This window comes from Camarhynchus parvulus, chromosome 5 (genome assembly GCF_901933205.1).
Source record: "Camarhynchus parvulus chromosome 5, STF_HiC, whole genome shotgun sequence".
Lineage (NCBI taxonomy): Eukaryota > Metazoa > Chordata > Aves > Passeriformes > Thraupidae > Camarhynchus > Camarhynchus parvulus.
The window spans coordinates 59,272,672-59,287,579 of NC_044575.1; the positions used below are offsets into that span (position 1 = coordinate 59,272,672).

Here is a 14,908-nt window from a genome sequence, read left to right on the forward strand (position 1 = left end):
AATTTTAGAGTCTCAATTTTATTTCTAGTGCACCTTTTTGCTGTTTTTCCTAAATAAAACTTTGAGAAACCTTCAGCAATCACATTTTCAGCAACCTTTCCCTCAGCCAGAGGCTCAGCTCGCTGTTGACATCACTGTTCTGCTCAGAAATGGACTTTGATTTCATGTTCTCATTGTTCCAGGCACATGGGCTGTACAAGCTGCACTCAAAAGGTTGTTAAAACTAAACCTGAGATTTGCATCTTTACACTCCTGACACAGCCACAACAGGGAGAAAGGTCTGTAACAGCCATATAAACAGGGAAATATTGTTGCCTGTCCTGTTTTAACTGTTCTACATCTTACACCATCTGTTTGATCTGTGATGGGAAAGGAAATAAAACTACAGCTGTTAAAATTGCCAGGGAGATGCTGTGTGTTTCCTGGAAGTCAAGAGCTAATCTAATGTACTTGCCTGTCAGCTGAGCAGGCCAAGAGTAATCCAATTAGGATAATTAGAAGTAGCCAGAAGTGCAATTTAGTGCATTACTGCTCCAGTCCAACATTCAGCTGACCCACAGTGCAGTGGGTCTGTGTGCACCTCTCGGGGTGAAACTGCTTGGAAAATAAAAATAAAAGTGAAGCAGATGCCCTTCAAACCACCACCACCTTGTTTACTTCTTGCAATAAATAAACACCAGCTCAGGTAAATCCTATTTCCAGAATTCAGCAGCAAGTGAGTGAGCCCAGGTGGGCAAGGAGGCCAAGGGCACCTGGCTTGTACCAGGCACGGTGTGGCCACAGGAGCAGGGCAGTGCCTGTCCCCTGTGCTGGCACTGCTGGGGCACCTCCAGTGCTGGGGACAGCTCTGGGCCCCTCAAGGGAAGGGAACAGAGCTGGGGAAGGGTCTGGAGCCCCAGGAGAGGCTGAGGGAGCTGGGAAGGGGCTGGAGAATCCCTGAGGGAGCTGGGAAGGGGCTGGAGAATCCCTGAGGGAGCTGGGAAGGGGCTGGAGAATCCCTGAGGAGCTGGGAAGGGGCTCAGCCTGGAGCAAAGGAGGCTCAGGGGCCCTTGTGGCTCTGCACAGCTCCTGCCAGGAGGGCACAGCCGGGGGGGTCGGGCTCTGCTCCAGGGAACAGGGACAGGAGCAGAGGGAACGGCCTCAGGCTGGGCCAGGGGAGGTTCAGATTGGATATTAGAGAAAATTCCTTCATGGAAAGGATTTTTGTCCAGACCACACCAGTTCCTTCTCTCTCTGAGGTTTAGGCTGCCTCTGGTATAGCAGGCACAGGACTCCAATCCTTACACCAAAGAAAAGTTGCTCCTCCAACTCAGAAGACACAAAATTCACCTCTCTGTGAGAGCTACACACAAAATCCACCAGGATAAACAGATTTAAACAGGTTTTATTCATAAACTGTTTGGGGAAAGGAGATTTACTGATATACAAAAAGTCAAGAAATGAACTGACTTTCTTCTGCTTGTGAATCCCTTCAGGCACGTTTACAAATTCCCACCATAATTGCTAAGAGAACAACACATCTCCACACATTTTTACTGAGCCTGGGCTGTAATGAACATTGCATTTCAGAATTGTACAGAAAACACACTCCTGTAGCCAACTTGCAACTAGCATTCAAAAAATTACTAGCTACATGCTACACAAACACCTTACAATGATAATCAAGAGGTACATTATTTCTCTCCTTTTTTTTTATGCATTAACCCAGTAGGATGTGTACAATCAAATCACAAATTCTATGGTTAATTTACACAGGTTTGTAGTCAAGCTTGGACTCCAGCTTCTTGGAATCAGCCACTTTCCTGACAGCTTTCATGAAATCTTCCTGAACTACGAAGTCATGATCAGCACGGATAGCAAACATCCCTGGGAGGGAGGATTTAACAGTGTGAAGAGACACAACATGAAGTTTCACTCAAATTCAAATGAAAACTGACCCAGGTTACACTATCTACATGATCTTCCCATGTCTTGGATGTTGGGAAGAGGAGGAAATTCACCTTTCTGATCTAAGGGAGTACTAAAAATTTGTTTAAACTCTGAGTGTGCATTTACTCAGCTTGCCCATGCAGGCAAACCCCAAATGCACAAATTTTCACGTGAAAAAAGCATAAAATAACATCAACTCTGCAGGCACATGGGTACCAAGAGCCCTGAATTCTCTCCAAAAAGGAGAAAAATGGGTTCAATCCCTGTTTCTGGAATGTATCTGGTTCTAATGAGACAGTGGGACACATCAAGATCAGCCAACAAGTGGCTGGCTCAGATCAGCTCAAGTGAAATGTTCCAGCAGAACATTTCTGAGCTGCTGGGTTTAATCCACAGAGGAACAGCTCCAAGATTCAGCATTATCCAAGATTTAGCACATCCAAATGAAGAGTTAAGAAATTACCTGCTTCAGTACAGACGTTTCTCAAGTCTGCTCCGTTGAAGCCATCTGAAAGCTTCACGATTGCTTCATAATCTGTTCATAAAACACCAGCACCCGTTAGGAATAAATCACCCTTCCCCTTAGGGATGCCAATAAAATACACATCCAGCTAACAAACTTGGATTTCAGCGCAGAGCTGCTCATTGGGCTGATAAATTAACTGGAATCAGCAGCTGTATCAGCCCTTCCATTAAAACAGGAATGTGTGGCAGCCAAAAGCTCATGTTATATAATTAAATCCCAAAGTTACCAACTTGTGGTTACAAGAATCAACATGAAGTGCAAAAGCTCCATCAAGGCAATGCTCTTATCATTGAAATGCTGTAAAAGCCCAGTAAACTTCTCTCCAAGTGGTCATAACTCAGTCCCTTTCCACTTCCAACACTCCATCCACTAAAGGCACTTAGTGTCTTAATATATTAGGCCTGATATTTTATGCACATATATTTACTAAAAGAGTGGCCATGGTTATAATTCAGTGGAAATCAATTTCTAAACCACTGTTGAGCCTCCAGCAAGTTCTGATTTTTGCAAGGCTGCTTATTAAAATTATTAACTCCCTGGAAAACTTTTCAGTTTCTCTTCTGTATAAAATTCAAAACATTTGAATTGAATGTTTTTATCTCAAGAATCCAGAAGTTCCTAAAGAGGAGTAGTTCTTCAGCTGTATTTTAATTCCATGTAGTATAATGTCAAATAAAAAATTTATTTTCATAATTGGAAAGTTAAAAAACATAAGTGAGGGGAATGAACAAGGCTGAACAGTGCAAGGTTTGTGAGTTTAGGGTTTTCAGCAAACACCAGGATTGAAGCAGGAGAGTCTCATGCTGGAACCTGAGCAAATCCTTATCTTTGGGTTTTAACCCAATTTCCACCTCACCCTGCTGCTAAGTTCAGGCCTTCCTTTTGCAGTATCAAAGCTGAGCATCACAGTCTTTCCACATCACCTGCAGGAATTTAGCAAGGACCTGACACCTCAGCTTGCTGAACAGCAGAAAGAACGATCCCACTGCAGTGCCAAAGACATAAGAACAGCACAAAGGAGAATTCCAGAATCCCACAATGGTCTGGGCTGGAAGAGACCTTCAAGACCATCTCCTTCCAAGCCCTGCCATGGCCAGGGGCACCTTTCACTTTCTCCAAGCCTCATCCAGCCTGGCCTGAACACTTCCAGGGATGCAGGGGCAGCCACAGCTTCTCTGGGAAAACTGAGCCAGGGCCTCACTGTCCTCACAGGGAAGAGTTTCCTCCCACTATCCCATCTCTCCCTGCCCTCTGGCACTGGGAAGCCATTCCCCCTCCTGCTGTCACCCCACACCTTATAAGAAGTTTCTCTCCAAGAACTTCACCTCAGGCTCATGATTTGCTCTGGAGCTCCTTCTCTCCTTAGCCTGCAGCCACGTGCAGCTTTAAGCCAGCAGTGCTGCTAAGAAAAGCAGTGGCCAGCCCTGGCCCTCCCCCAGCTCCCTCCTGCTGTCCCTGAGCTGAGCTGCAGCTGTTGATGCAGCCAGATGGTGACTGGGATCAGCTCCAGGGGCTGCAGGAATCGCTGCTGTCAGCACACAGGGGGTGGGGGTGCCACAGGGCACTGCTGCACTCCCAGGCAGCCAGCGCTGCTTTAAAGGCAAAGCCCAGTCCCAGCTCCTCCAGGAGAGCTGGGAGGAGTCACTGTGAAAGCAGGACTCTGGGCAGCTCAGAGTAACACAGATCTTAAATAAACCCTCCCCATTTTATACTGTTATTCTCCCCTTATACTCCTGAGAGAATGCTCCACACCACTACCAGACAAGTTGTGCTTATGCCATCTCCAAACTCCAAGGTTTCTCCCTGACTTTTATAAATTGTTGCTTTCAGACTCCTTCATTAGCAATATTTCTTTCATTGAGGGGTGAATGAAAACACTCTTTACTTGCACTAAGCCATTCCATTAGAAACAGGAAACTGCCTGATGAGAACCTTGTTGATTTTCCAGTTTCCAGCTGGGCTCACGGGTTTGTATTCAGTTTTCCTTTTCAAAGACTTAACAACAGTTTAATCAGGATGCATTTAAAAATGAAACAAGTAGAATTCCAAGAGGGGAAGTTGTGTGGGCAGTGTAAAGGTGGGAATACAGTCAGAATCACTGTAACAATTCACCCTCTTCCCATCCCTATGAACAGCAGCAGGAATGACATCCAGGGAACTTCTACTTACCTATCTCACCATGTTTAGTGATAGGACCTGCATGAATCTTCAAAATATCTAATCTGGCTTGTTCATTTGGTAGATCGATATCTAGAAAGAATTACAGCTTCAATCAAAGCAGAAACCCACAATTCCCAGGGATTACATCCTCCTTGCAGCCACTGGGAAGAGAAACTCACGGATTTTTCTATCCAGCCTTCCAGGCCGCAGCAGGGCAGGGTCCAGGGTGTCAGGTCTGTTGGTAGCCATGATCATTTTAACTCTGTGCAGAGTGTCAAATCCATCCATCTGATTCAACAACTAACAGAGAACAGAATTTTGGTTTTAAACAACCCCAAATCTTCCCAGTCTGATTTTGTTTTTCCTGCCTAAGTATTCCTCACCAAGATGAAAAGCTCTGAAGTAAAAAAAAAAAAATCCTACAAGGCCTTGAGCTCCCTGAATATTCCATCCCAAGCAATGAAGAGCTGAAGAGACATTGAAAATGCTTTCCCCACAGAAAAGGACATTGAGCAAAGTTGAGCTCAAAACGTGAAACACTTGACTAAAACAATGAGGCAAAGAACATACTGCAAGGACTACAGGAGCCAATGGCTGCCTGACACATTTGGATTGTAGTGCACCAAGGCCAGGACATTCCAATTAGACTTGAAGAACAGCCTCTGGAATACTAATCCACACACAGGAAGGCATTTCATTGTGAACACTCAAAGCACTTGCTCTTTGATCACCGTGATTTAATTCTCTATGGAAGGCAGACACATTCTTTTGAACCAGGCAAACTGTTTGCAAACACAGGCTAAGGAAGGTTCCCATTAGCTTCAGAATTTCTAATTGTCACCAGTGGTTTTAATATTCTCTTCACACAACCCAGTTTATCAAAGCAATGAATAAAGAAACAAAGAAATACAAGTGCTCCTCCTAGCTTTGAAAATCCAACTGCAACAGTTCAAAAATGTTACAGACTATCTTTAGGACTAAAAGAGACAGAAAGGGGGGTTCTGCAAACCTTCAAAGATGCAGGGAGCAGCAGTAAGCAAAAGAAGATATCCCAAATCATTTCAGCAATTTAAAAAGATTCAATTAGTCTCCACATTGAACTCATGGCTGAGTTACCAGGATGTGCAGCTGCCTTTTGTAAAAGCAGCACTTAGTTCACTTCTAGTTTATTAACCCAGAAAAGGTTCTGCAAAGCCAGATCCCAGGTAACAATTCACACCTGTACTATTATTTAATGTGGCTGTGCAGGCCACAGTCAGGAATTGACACTCACCTCCATCAGAGTCCTCTGAATTTCTCTATCAGCTGATGTGCCTTCGGAAAAGCGGCGCCCACCTGCAGCACACCAAACCCATCAGTTCTGCTACTTGATTTTTGCCTTTCAAACGGGGGGAATTTGCTTTACAGCTGACTCCAGCCTTAAAAGGAGAGCCCAGCCACCCCCCAGGCCAGGAGCCTTACCAATAGCATCGATCTCATCCATGAAAATGATGCAGGGCTGGTGATCTCTGGCATAATTGAACATCTCTCGGATCAGCCGAGCGCTCTCGCCGATGTATTTGTCCACTATGGAACTGGACACCACCTTGGGAAGGACACAGGAGGATGAGGAGGCTGCAGAGCAAACAGACCCCAAGGGTGTGGGGGCAGTGCCATGACACACCTTGAGGAAGTTGCAATCCAGCTGGCTGGCAACTGCTCTGGCCAAAAGGGTTTTTCCTGTGCCTGGATAGACAAGAGATTGAAGCTGTTTAATTACTGACTCAACAATGCCTGCCAGTGACTTAGGAAGGAGGGGAAAAAGGGAAAGGGGAAAAAAGGGAAAGGGAAGAAAAAAGGAAAGGGAAAGGGAAAAAAGGAGAAAGGGGGGGGAAAAAAGGGAAAGGGGGAAAAAAGGGAAAGGGGGAAAAAAGGGAAAGGGGAAAAAAAAAGGGAAAGGGGAAAAAAAAAGGGAAAGGGGGGAAAAAAGGGAAAGGGGGGAAAAGAGGGAAAGGGGGGAAAAAGGGAAAGGGGGGGAAGGAAAAGGGGGGGAAGGGAAAGGGGAGAAAAGGGAATGGGAAAAAAGGGAAATGGGAAAAAAGGGAAATGGGAAGGAAGAGGGAAAAAAGGAGAAATGAAAAGAAAAAGAAAAATGGAAAGGAAAATGAAAAAAAAAGAAAGAAAGAAGGGGAAAGAAAAAAAGGGAAAGAAAAAACCAAAGATAAGATGACAGAGAGGAGAGAGAAGGGAGAAGGGAGAAGAGAGAAGAGAGGAGAGAGGGGGAAGACAGAGAGAAGAGAGAGAGAGAGAAGAGAGGGAGAGAGAGAAGAGAGAGAAGACAGAGAAGAGAAAGAAAGAGGAGAGAGAGTGGAGAAAGGAGAAAGAGGAAAGGAAAAAAGAAAAAAGAGAAAGGAAAAAGAGAAGAAAGAAAATAGAAAAATAAAAAAGAAAAAAGGAAAGGAAAAAATAAAAAGGGAAAGAAGGAGAAACAAAGAAGGCTCTTGCCACAGCCTGAAAAGAACAACCAAACACTTGTTGCCCTTTGCTGAGACTCACCAGGGGGGCCGTAGAGCAGGCAGCCTTTGGGAGGGATAATTCCCACACGCTGGAACAATTCTGGGTTTGTCAGTGGCAGTTCAATGACCTGTGAAGGGACACACAGCAACCTGAGCCCCTGAGGTTTAAAACAATTAATGATGCACATGCCAGCCTGTTTTTTATCTAGCTGCATTATTTATTGGCAGCATTTCTGTGTGAGAAACAGTTTAATAAGAAAATGTGAGAGATCCTATGGATCAATCCACTCCCTTGCCTTGGCTCTGCAATTGCTGCTTCCTCTCAATGCTCTTTGCTCAAATCACATCCCTACTGCCCTAATTGCATTTCCCAGAGCAATCCTGATAGCTTTTGAGCAAAATTCCAGTCTGCTTTGCTGGCCCTGTCTCTTGAACTTCAAGGCACTCCCACAGCCTAAAGGGTCCTGGATCCTTTAAATCCTCTTCTCTAAAGGATTATCTTCATTTTAATCCAAGCACTTCAAATGAAACATGAAAAGCACTGATCTGAGAGGATCCTTGAACAGCCCCAAGGTGGTTTTGCCCTGCAAAGCTTCACTGAGAGCATGGATCAGGATCTGATGGGGGTTTGAGGCACTGGGTACCTCCCGTAACTCTCGGATTTGTTCTGACAGGCCTCCGATCTCAGAGTAGGAAACATCTCCTGGGTCCTCATGAGACATGTTATAAACCAGTGGATCCACTTCCCTGGGCAGGTATCTGGAAAACAAGAGTTAAGAGGAGATATTTTTATTGTGTAGACACATTTATAAATTAATAAAGTTATTCCCATAAACTGTATAGCAAGATGAACATTATTTCTTCTCTTCCCACCTCACGTGCTGAAAAAACAGAAAAAAACCCCAAACCTAGCAAACCTTTTAAAGTTTTAAAACACAGCTTAAAACATGGCTGAAATTACTGTAATTATTTTTCTAAAGAACAACCAGTTTCTTTTTAAATCATATAAAACAGACACACAAGTCTTCCCTCAAAATAACTGTCCTTACTTAAGCATTGCTTTGCAGAAAATGTTTACAAAATATTGCAGAAGTGATTATTCAAGTCTTTGTGTAATGTTTGACAAAAAGAGCAGAATCCTACCTCATAATAGTCAGAGTGGTCATGTCCAGAGCAACTCTTGTCCCTGGCTTCAGCTTACTCTTGTCAAGCTAGTCCCAAAGAAAGGAATTCTGTTAGAACCCCACTCCAACACAATCCCTGATTTTAGCCAAAATCTTCACTGGAGTTGCACTCCTTGCTCCATCACACAGAAGAAAAACCAAGGCTACAGAGTGACACACCAAGCAGTCATTAACTTACCTGCACCTCTTTTAAAACAAAGACTGTTTTCTAGTCCATCATTAATTTTTAATTTTACTGCTGTCAATCTGACTGCACCTGTGGGATCTAATCCTGCCCTCTGCTCCACACAGGAACAGCTGTTTCAGAATAACTAAACAACCCTCACAAAAAGTTCAACATTTCCCTGTGTCACTACTTCTCCTCTTTGAAGTCAGCTGTTCAATTATTATCTTTCACCTTGGATGCCTCCTCTCCTGCCTCAGCAGTTTTTGGCTGCTTATTCCATTTTTATGGGATTTTTAAACACATTCCAGTACACCCTACTCAATTTTTCTGGAATTAAAAGAGGATTTTGACAACCCTTTTCCAAGACTGCTGGAAGTTTCCCATTGTCCCTGCTGGGGGATTTATAAGGTCCCTGCCACGTGGGTCCTTGACCCTCTGGAAGGATTTAGGATCAAGCTGTCCCCCTCCCTTACTGGAGTCACCACTAAGGCCTCTTTGCAGCTTCCTTATCCAAAGAACTTTATAACAGCTTGGAATTCTCTCAGATTCAACTCTGCCCAACAGACTGAAGTTATTTTGCAGTGAGAAGAAAACAAAGAGAAACCACTTGACCTTCTTAGCTAATGCACTTGAGATAGGGAAGTGATTCTGCTCCCACTTAAACAGCCTTGCTCTCCTCCCTCCTGAGCAGCAGCAGCTCAGCCAGGAGAGCTTTGATCAAAAATTCATCCTTCTAGTCCAGGAGAAATTGTCTGTCTTTGATACTTTGACATTTTGAAAACAATCAGGGGTTTTTTGTTTGTTTTTTTTTTTTTGTTTGTTTGTTTTTGTTTTGAGCGTCTGGTAGCAAATCAAGGATCTTTTAAGATAAAAGAGTGTTTTTAGTGAAGAATAAACTCCAAAATGCTGGTTCATCCAAGGACAATCAATCCCTTAGGATCCAGCTCTGTTTCAACACAGAACATCAAGATTACCTCACACGCCCCAGAGTGGAAATAATTTTACTTATGTCCCCAAAATTCTGCAACGAACATCAGTTTCTCTCCAGAAAGAGGAAAAAAAAAATGAAGATATGGATAAAGATAATGGCTTTAGACAGGCAGAGGGTAGGTTTAGATGGGATTTTGGGAAGGAATTCCTGGCTGGGAGGGTGGGCAGGCCCTGGCACAGGGTGCTCAGAGAAGCTGTGGCTGCCCCTGGATCCCTGGAAATGTCCCAGGCCAGGTTGGACAGGGCTTGGAGCAGCCTGAGATGGTGGAAGGTGTCCCTGCCATGGCAGGCTGGAATGGGATCAACTTTGGTCTCTTCCAACCCAAACTATTCCATGATTTAGATACATGGTAAAATGACATTAAATCTAAAACTCAGCAGCATGACAGCAACAGTCACAGCACAGCAGCTGTGAAATTACACAATCAGTTTTCATAATAATTAATCTCCAGAGAGTCCAAAATCAGGCAAAAGGACAGAGTTTTGACTCAATAAAAATCATAAAACACATGCCAGATCCTGAGAATGCTGTGGATTATTTTGTCTGCACCAGGAAGTTACACTGCTACCACTCCAAAGGGAGAGGGGAGCAGGTACCAGTGTAAAATTGTGGTGTGCACATTACAGAAGAAAAAATAACACTCCACTAAGGACCCAGTGGATGAAAAGCAATGTTAATATCCCACAGAAAAGCAAATTTTAAATGAATATTCACAGAGATCAATTACCTGACGGCGACAGCCAACCACATATCTTGGTCCATTTGTAGCCTTCACAATGACTGGAGAAAGAAAATTAGAGAAAAAAACCCAAATTTACTCAATATACCCTCTGAGCTGTGATTTTGAATTAACCAGAACGCTTTTTGCCAATAATCTGACCACCAACACTTTAATTCTTTACTTCTCCATAACTTTAACAAGATTTAAATTTTAAAAGCTTATTATTTTATGGCTGCCCCATCCCTGGAAGTGTTCCATGCCAGGATGGACAGGACTTGGAGCAGCCTGGGATAGTGGGAGGTTGGAATGAGATGCTCTTTAAGGTCTCTTCCAACCCAAACCATCCCATGGCTCCATGATCTTCACCATCTCAGAGAATATAAGAATTCATTGTACTCACACTTCTCCTCTGTCAGCTGTTTAAGAACCTCACCAACAATCTGTAAAAGAGTAAATACAACATGAGCCTCAAGGGAAATTAACATTGCAGCACTCAGACACCCTGTAACCATCCCTAACCCATCAGTTCCTCTTTGTTTTACCTGCACTGTTCCCATTTTCCCTTTCCTGATGCTAAAAATGGATGTAAAGGTTACTTCAACAGGCAGCAAAGGATGCCAACATCTCTTTCCCTCACGTACCTGCCCAACACTCTGCAAGGCCTTGAGATCATTTTCTGACTTCTCATACTGCTTGGTGAGTTCTTTCAGCTGTTCCCTTACTAGAAGAAGAAAGAAACACAGGATTTTGGGCACCTTCAACCCCACAAGAGCACGGGACCAGACCCTTTTTCCAGCAGCAAAGCTGCAGGTAGAGTAAGACTGGGAAACCACTAAGGATCCTTCAGCTAATGTGGAGAAGGGAATGGAGATGGAAAGGGGCTGGAGCACAAGGAGAGGCTGAGGGAGCTGGGAAGGGGCTGGAGAATCCCTGAGGAGCTGGGAAGGGGCTGGAGAATCCCTGAGGAGCTGGGAAGGGGCTCAGCCTGGAGCAAAGGAGGCTCAGGGGGCCCTTGTGGCTCTGCACAGCTCCTGCCAGGAGGGCACAGACAGGGGGTTGGGCTCTGCTCCAGGGAACAGGGACAAGACAAGGAGAAACAGCCACAAGCTGCACCAGGGTAAGTTTAAATTGGATATTTGTAAGAGTCCGTGTCTATTTAGTGCAATACAACATATATCAGGGAAAATTTCTTCACGGAAATGGTGGTCAGTCAATGGGGAAAGGCTGCCGAGGAAGACAGCGGAGTCTCCATCCCTGGAGCTACCCAAGGAACGACTGGACGTGCTCTGGTCCATTGACAAGGTGGTGACAGCCACAGGTTGGTGTCGCCGATCCCAGAGATCTTTCCAAACCTAAATGACTCCGTGATTCTGTGACCCTCCGGAGCTCTCCCAAGGGGACGGGGACCCAGCGGCGGCGCTGGCAGCGCCCGGCCCCGTCCGCCCCCCGGGCCCGGCCAGGCCCATGACGAAGCGCGGGCAGCGCCGCGGCCGCCGCGCTCCCTCTCGGGGCTCCTCGGGGCGCTCAGAGACGCCCACCCGCCATCCCCTCACGGCCCGCCGTGCCCGCGCTCACACTCCTTGAGGCGGCCGTCGATCTCCTTGTGCTCCAGCAGCTTCTTGCGGTAATCCTGCAGCGCCTTGTCCCTGGGGTCCGCCATGATGAGCAGCCGCCGCTCATAGGGAATGCCGGGAAGGGCCATGGCGGCGGCGCCGGCCCTCAGCGCCCAGCAGCGCCCCCTGCCGCCGCGGAGGACTGCGGCTGTCGCGACAGACGGCTGCTGTCGTGAGGGGCCGCGAGTGTCAAGAGCATCGGCTGCGATGGGCACGGGCTGTGCCAGGCTCAGAGCGTGGGGTCAAGGGCGGCCGCGGAGTGTGGGCAGAGGAGGTGCGGGGAGACCTCATGGAGGTCCAGGAGTCATGGAATGGTTTGGCTTGGAAGGGACCCTAAAGGTCATCCCATTTCCTGCTGTGGGCAGTTTGTGGGACGTTCCTGATAAAAACGAGAGCAGGCTCCCGGTACAAAGTGATTTTAGTATTTGTTATAAGAAAAAGAAAGGCCTAAAGTAAGGGGACACGGGCCGAGCAGGAGCGTTCCCTCAAGGATGGAGCAGCACTGGGGCGGCTCAGCAGCGATGGCCCCGATGTTCCAGCACAATTCCGTGGGTCAGAAGTCCCTTTTTATCCTGTCTTTGTCCCTCTGGATTGGTTTCTTTTTGGATCCTTCATTTGCATGAAGGTTTAAGGCGCTTGATTGGCCCATTACAGTTCTGTCCAGGCTGGCTCGTGCTGCACTTTACTGAGCTGTGTTATGGTACCTTGAGTACCTTATTTCTCATAACTACCCTTTTAACCCCTTCTACAATATAATAACCAAACAAACAGTACATGCTCAACGATCTATCAACTATTTAACAACAATTTCTAAGCTATTTTTAACAATTCCCAAGGCAGACCAACAGCTGCTGTGGCCTGGCAAATCCCACAGAGCCTCACTGGGGCTATCAGAGCAGGGCAGGGTGAGAGGGCAATGGCCAGGAGAGCAAGGAGGGATGAGCAAGAGCTGAGCTCTGCAGAGAACAAAGTGACCAATAAAGTGACCAATGTCAGCACTGCCAGCTGGGAATGAGGGCTGGGAGGGACCAAAAGTCACCTTTGTCCATCTGGGCAAGAAAATGGAGCTGGCTGTAAGTCCAAGAAAAGCTATCTCCTGTCACAGAACCACGGAATGGTTTGGGTTGGAAGGGACCTTAAATTGCATCTCGTTCCACCCCTGCCATGGCAGGGACACCTTCCACCATCCCAGGCTGCTCCAAGCCCTGTCCAGCCTGGCCTTGGACACTTCCAGGATGGGGCAGCTCACAAAATAATAAGCTTTTGTAATATAAATCTGCTTAATGATTTTGAGGAGCAAAGAATTAAAGTATTGGTGACCAGATTATTGGCAGAAAACCACACTGGATAGTTCTGAACCACAACTCAGAGGGTGAATGAAGTAAATTTGTTTTTTCTCTAATTTTCTCTCTCCAGTTCATTGTGAAGGCAAAAAATGAACCGTGATACAAATGGACCAAATGGTTGGCAGTCACTGTCAGGTAATTAATATGTGTGAATATTCATTAAAGTTGGCTTTGGTCTGGATTATTAGCATTGCTTTTCATCCTTAGTGAAATGTTTTTTTCTTCTGTAACATGCACATCCCTGTTTTATATTGGCACCTGCTCCTCTCTTCCTTTGTAGCTGTAAATTCCTGGTGGAGACAAAACAGCCCACGACACACTGAGGAGCTTGCATGTGTTTTATTATTTTTGATAGTAAAAATTTGGATCTGATCTTCATCTGTCAGCCCTTGAGGCTGGGGGGCTGCACCCCAAATCCCTCATTTCAGAGTGGGGCCAGGAGCACTGCCAGCCCCATGTCCCTCCAGTGCCACTGTGTGACTGAAAAATGACCAGATAATATTGGCTTTTGCATTTATGTATAAGATTTTGCATGTTGTTAGTGATTATAAGGAAAATAATAATAATAATAATAATAATAATAATAATAATAATAATAATAATAATAATAATAATTAAAATAAAAATTATTATTATGATTGATTAAAAGTATCAATTCTATCTCTTTTTGGCTGCCTATTAATCTAATATAATCACTTTAAGTATGCACAAGTGTTGCTCACAGAAATAGTTGTGAAATGTAATATCTATGAATATAACAGAACAGAAATATATCTATGTATCACTTATGGAAATAATGGTGAGATGAATGCGTTGTACTATATGTGAAAAAAGCTTTTGTGTAACTAAAAACAATGTAAGGCCATCCAGTGACCAACCTGTCCAAGTGATAACCATGACATAAACCAGAGCAATTAGAGAGTACCATGCTAAATTTAATTTAGTTTAATACTAAATCCTTATCAGAGGATGTGAAACAGCAGGATGGAGACACAAGAAGAACTAAAACACACTGACCTGACACCCAGGATGTCATGCAGATGGGCCAGAGTGTGAAGAAGTCGAACAAAGGAGTTCCCAGAACATCAGAAAGTCTGAAAGAATGTTTGAATAATGCATGAGACACATGAATATTCATGTACCTCAGCGCATAACAGGATAAAGATAACACTGGCTGTACACACCAGAGTGTTCTTGGGCTGTTGGCCAGGAGCACCCCAGCACTGGAAATATTGTCCTTCTTTTATCTACAAAACAGATTTGTAGAAAATTTTTAAACCTGATCAAAGGTTTTTATATAGCATGTATTTGTATATAAATTTTAAGGTAAGAAATATTAATTTTGAAATGTTACGGAATAGGAGAGATATTGTTAAGAGAGAAATAGAAGTTTTAAAGGACGGCCTTACAAAAAAAATTAAATACCTTAGAAAAATAGAACTATAAAAGATACATTGTATTAAGACCCACAAAAAAGTAAATTTAAATTATTAGCTTTAAAACATTCAGTGTGGCCAAAACTGATAGACCAAGAAACGCTTATAGTGTATTATAGAGTGCAATTAAGAAATATACACTATAATATATGTATAACATAACTAATATAATATAATATCATATAATATGTACATTATATATACATATCATAATATGCATATAGTATCTATATTACATATATTATATCATTGTATATAGTAATGAGTAGAATATGACATAATATGTACATGATATATACATATAATAATACACACATATTATATATAATATATTATGTATA

General features: G+C 44.2%; 1 protein-coding gene across 1 annotated transcript; it reads right to left on the reverse strand.

Moving 5' to 3' along the window:
- Nucleotides 1–1,364: 1,364 nt before the first annotated feature.
- Nucleotides 1,365–11,875, reverse strand: PSMC6 (proteasome 26S subunit, ATPase 6). The gene is made up of 14 exons (XM_030950195.1): nt 11,748–11,875; nt 10,814–10,893; nt 10,573–10,612; nt 10,179–10,231; nt 8,254–8,321; nt 7,755–7,869; nt 7,151–7,238; nt 6,279–6,340; nt 6,077–6,200; nt 5,889–5,950; nt 4,795–4,915; nt 4,625–4,705; nt 2,393–2,464; nt 1,365–1,866 (listed from the first exon to the last, which is right to left on the reverse strand). Exons 1-14 carry the CDS (start codon nt 11,872–11,874, stop codon nt 1,748–1,750), a joined length of 1,212 nt encoding a protein of 403 aa, XP_030806055.1. The 5' UTR covers nt 11,875; the 3' UTR covers nt 1,365–1,747.
- Between the last annotated feature and the right edge of the window lie 3,033 nt (nt 11,876–14,908).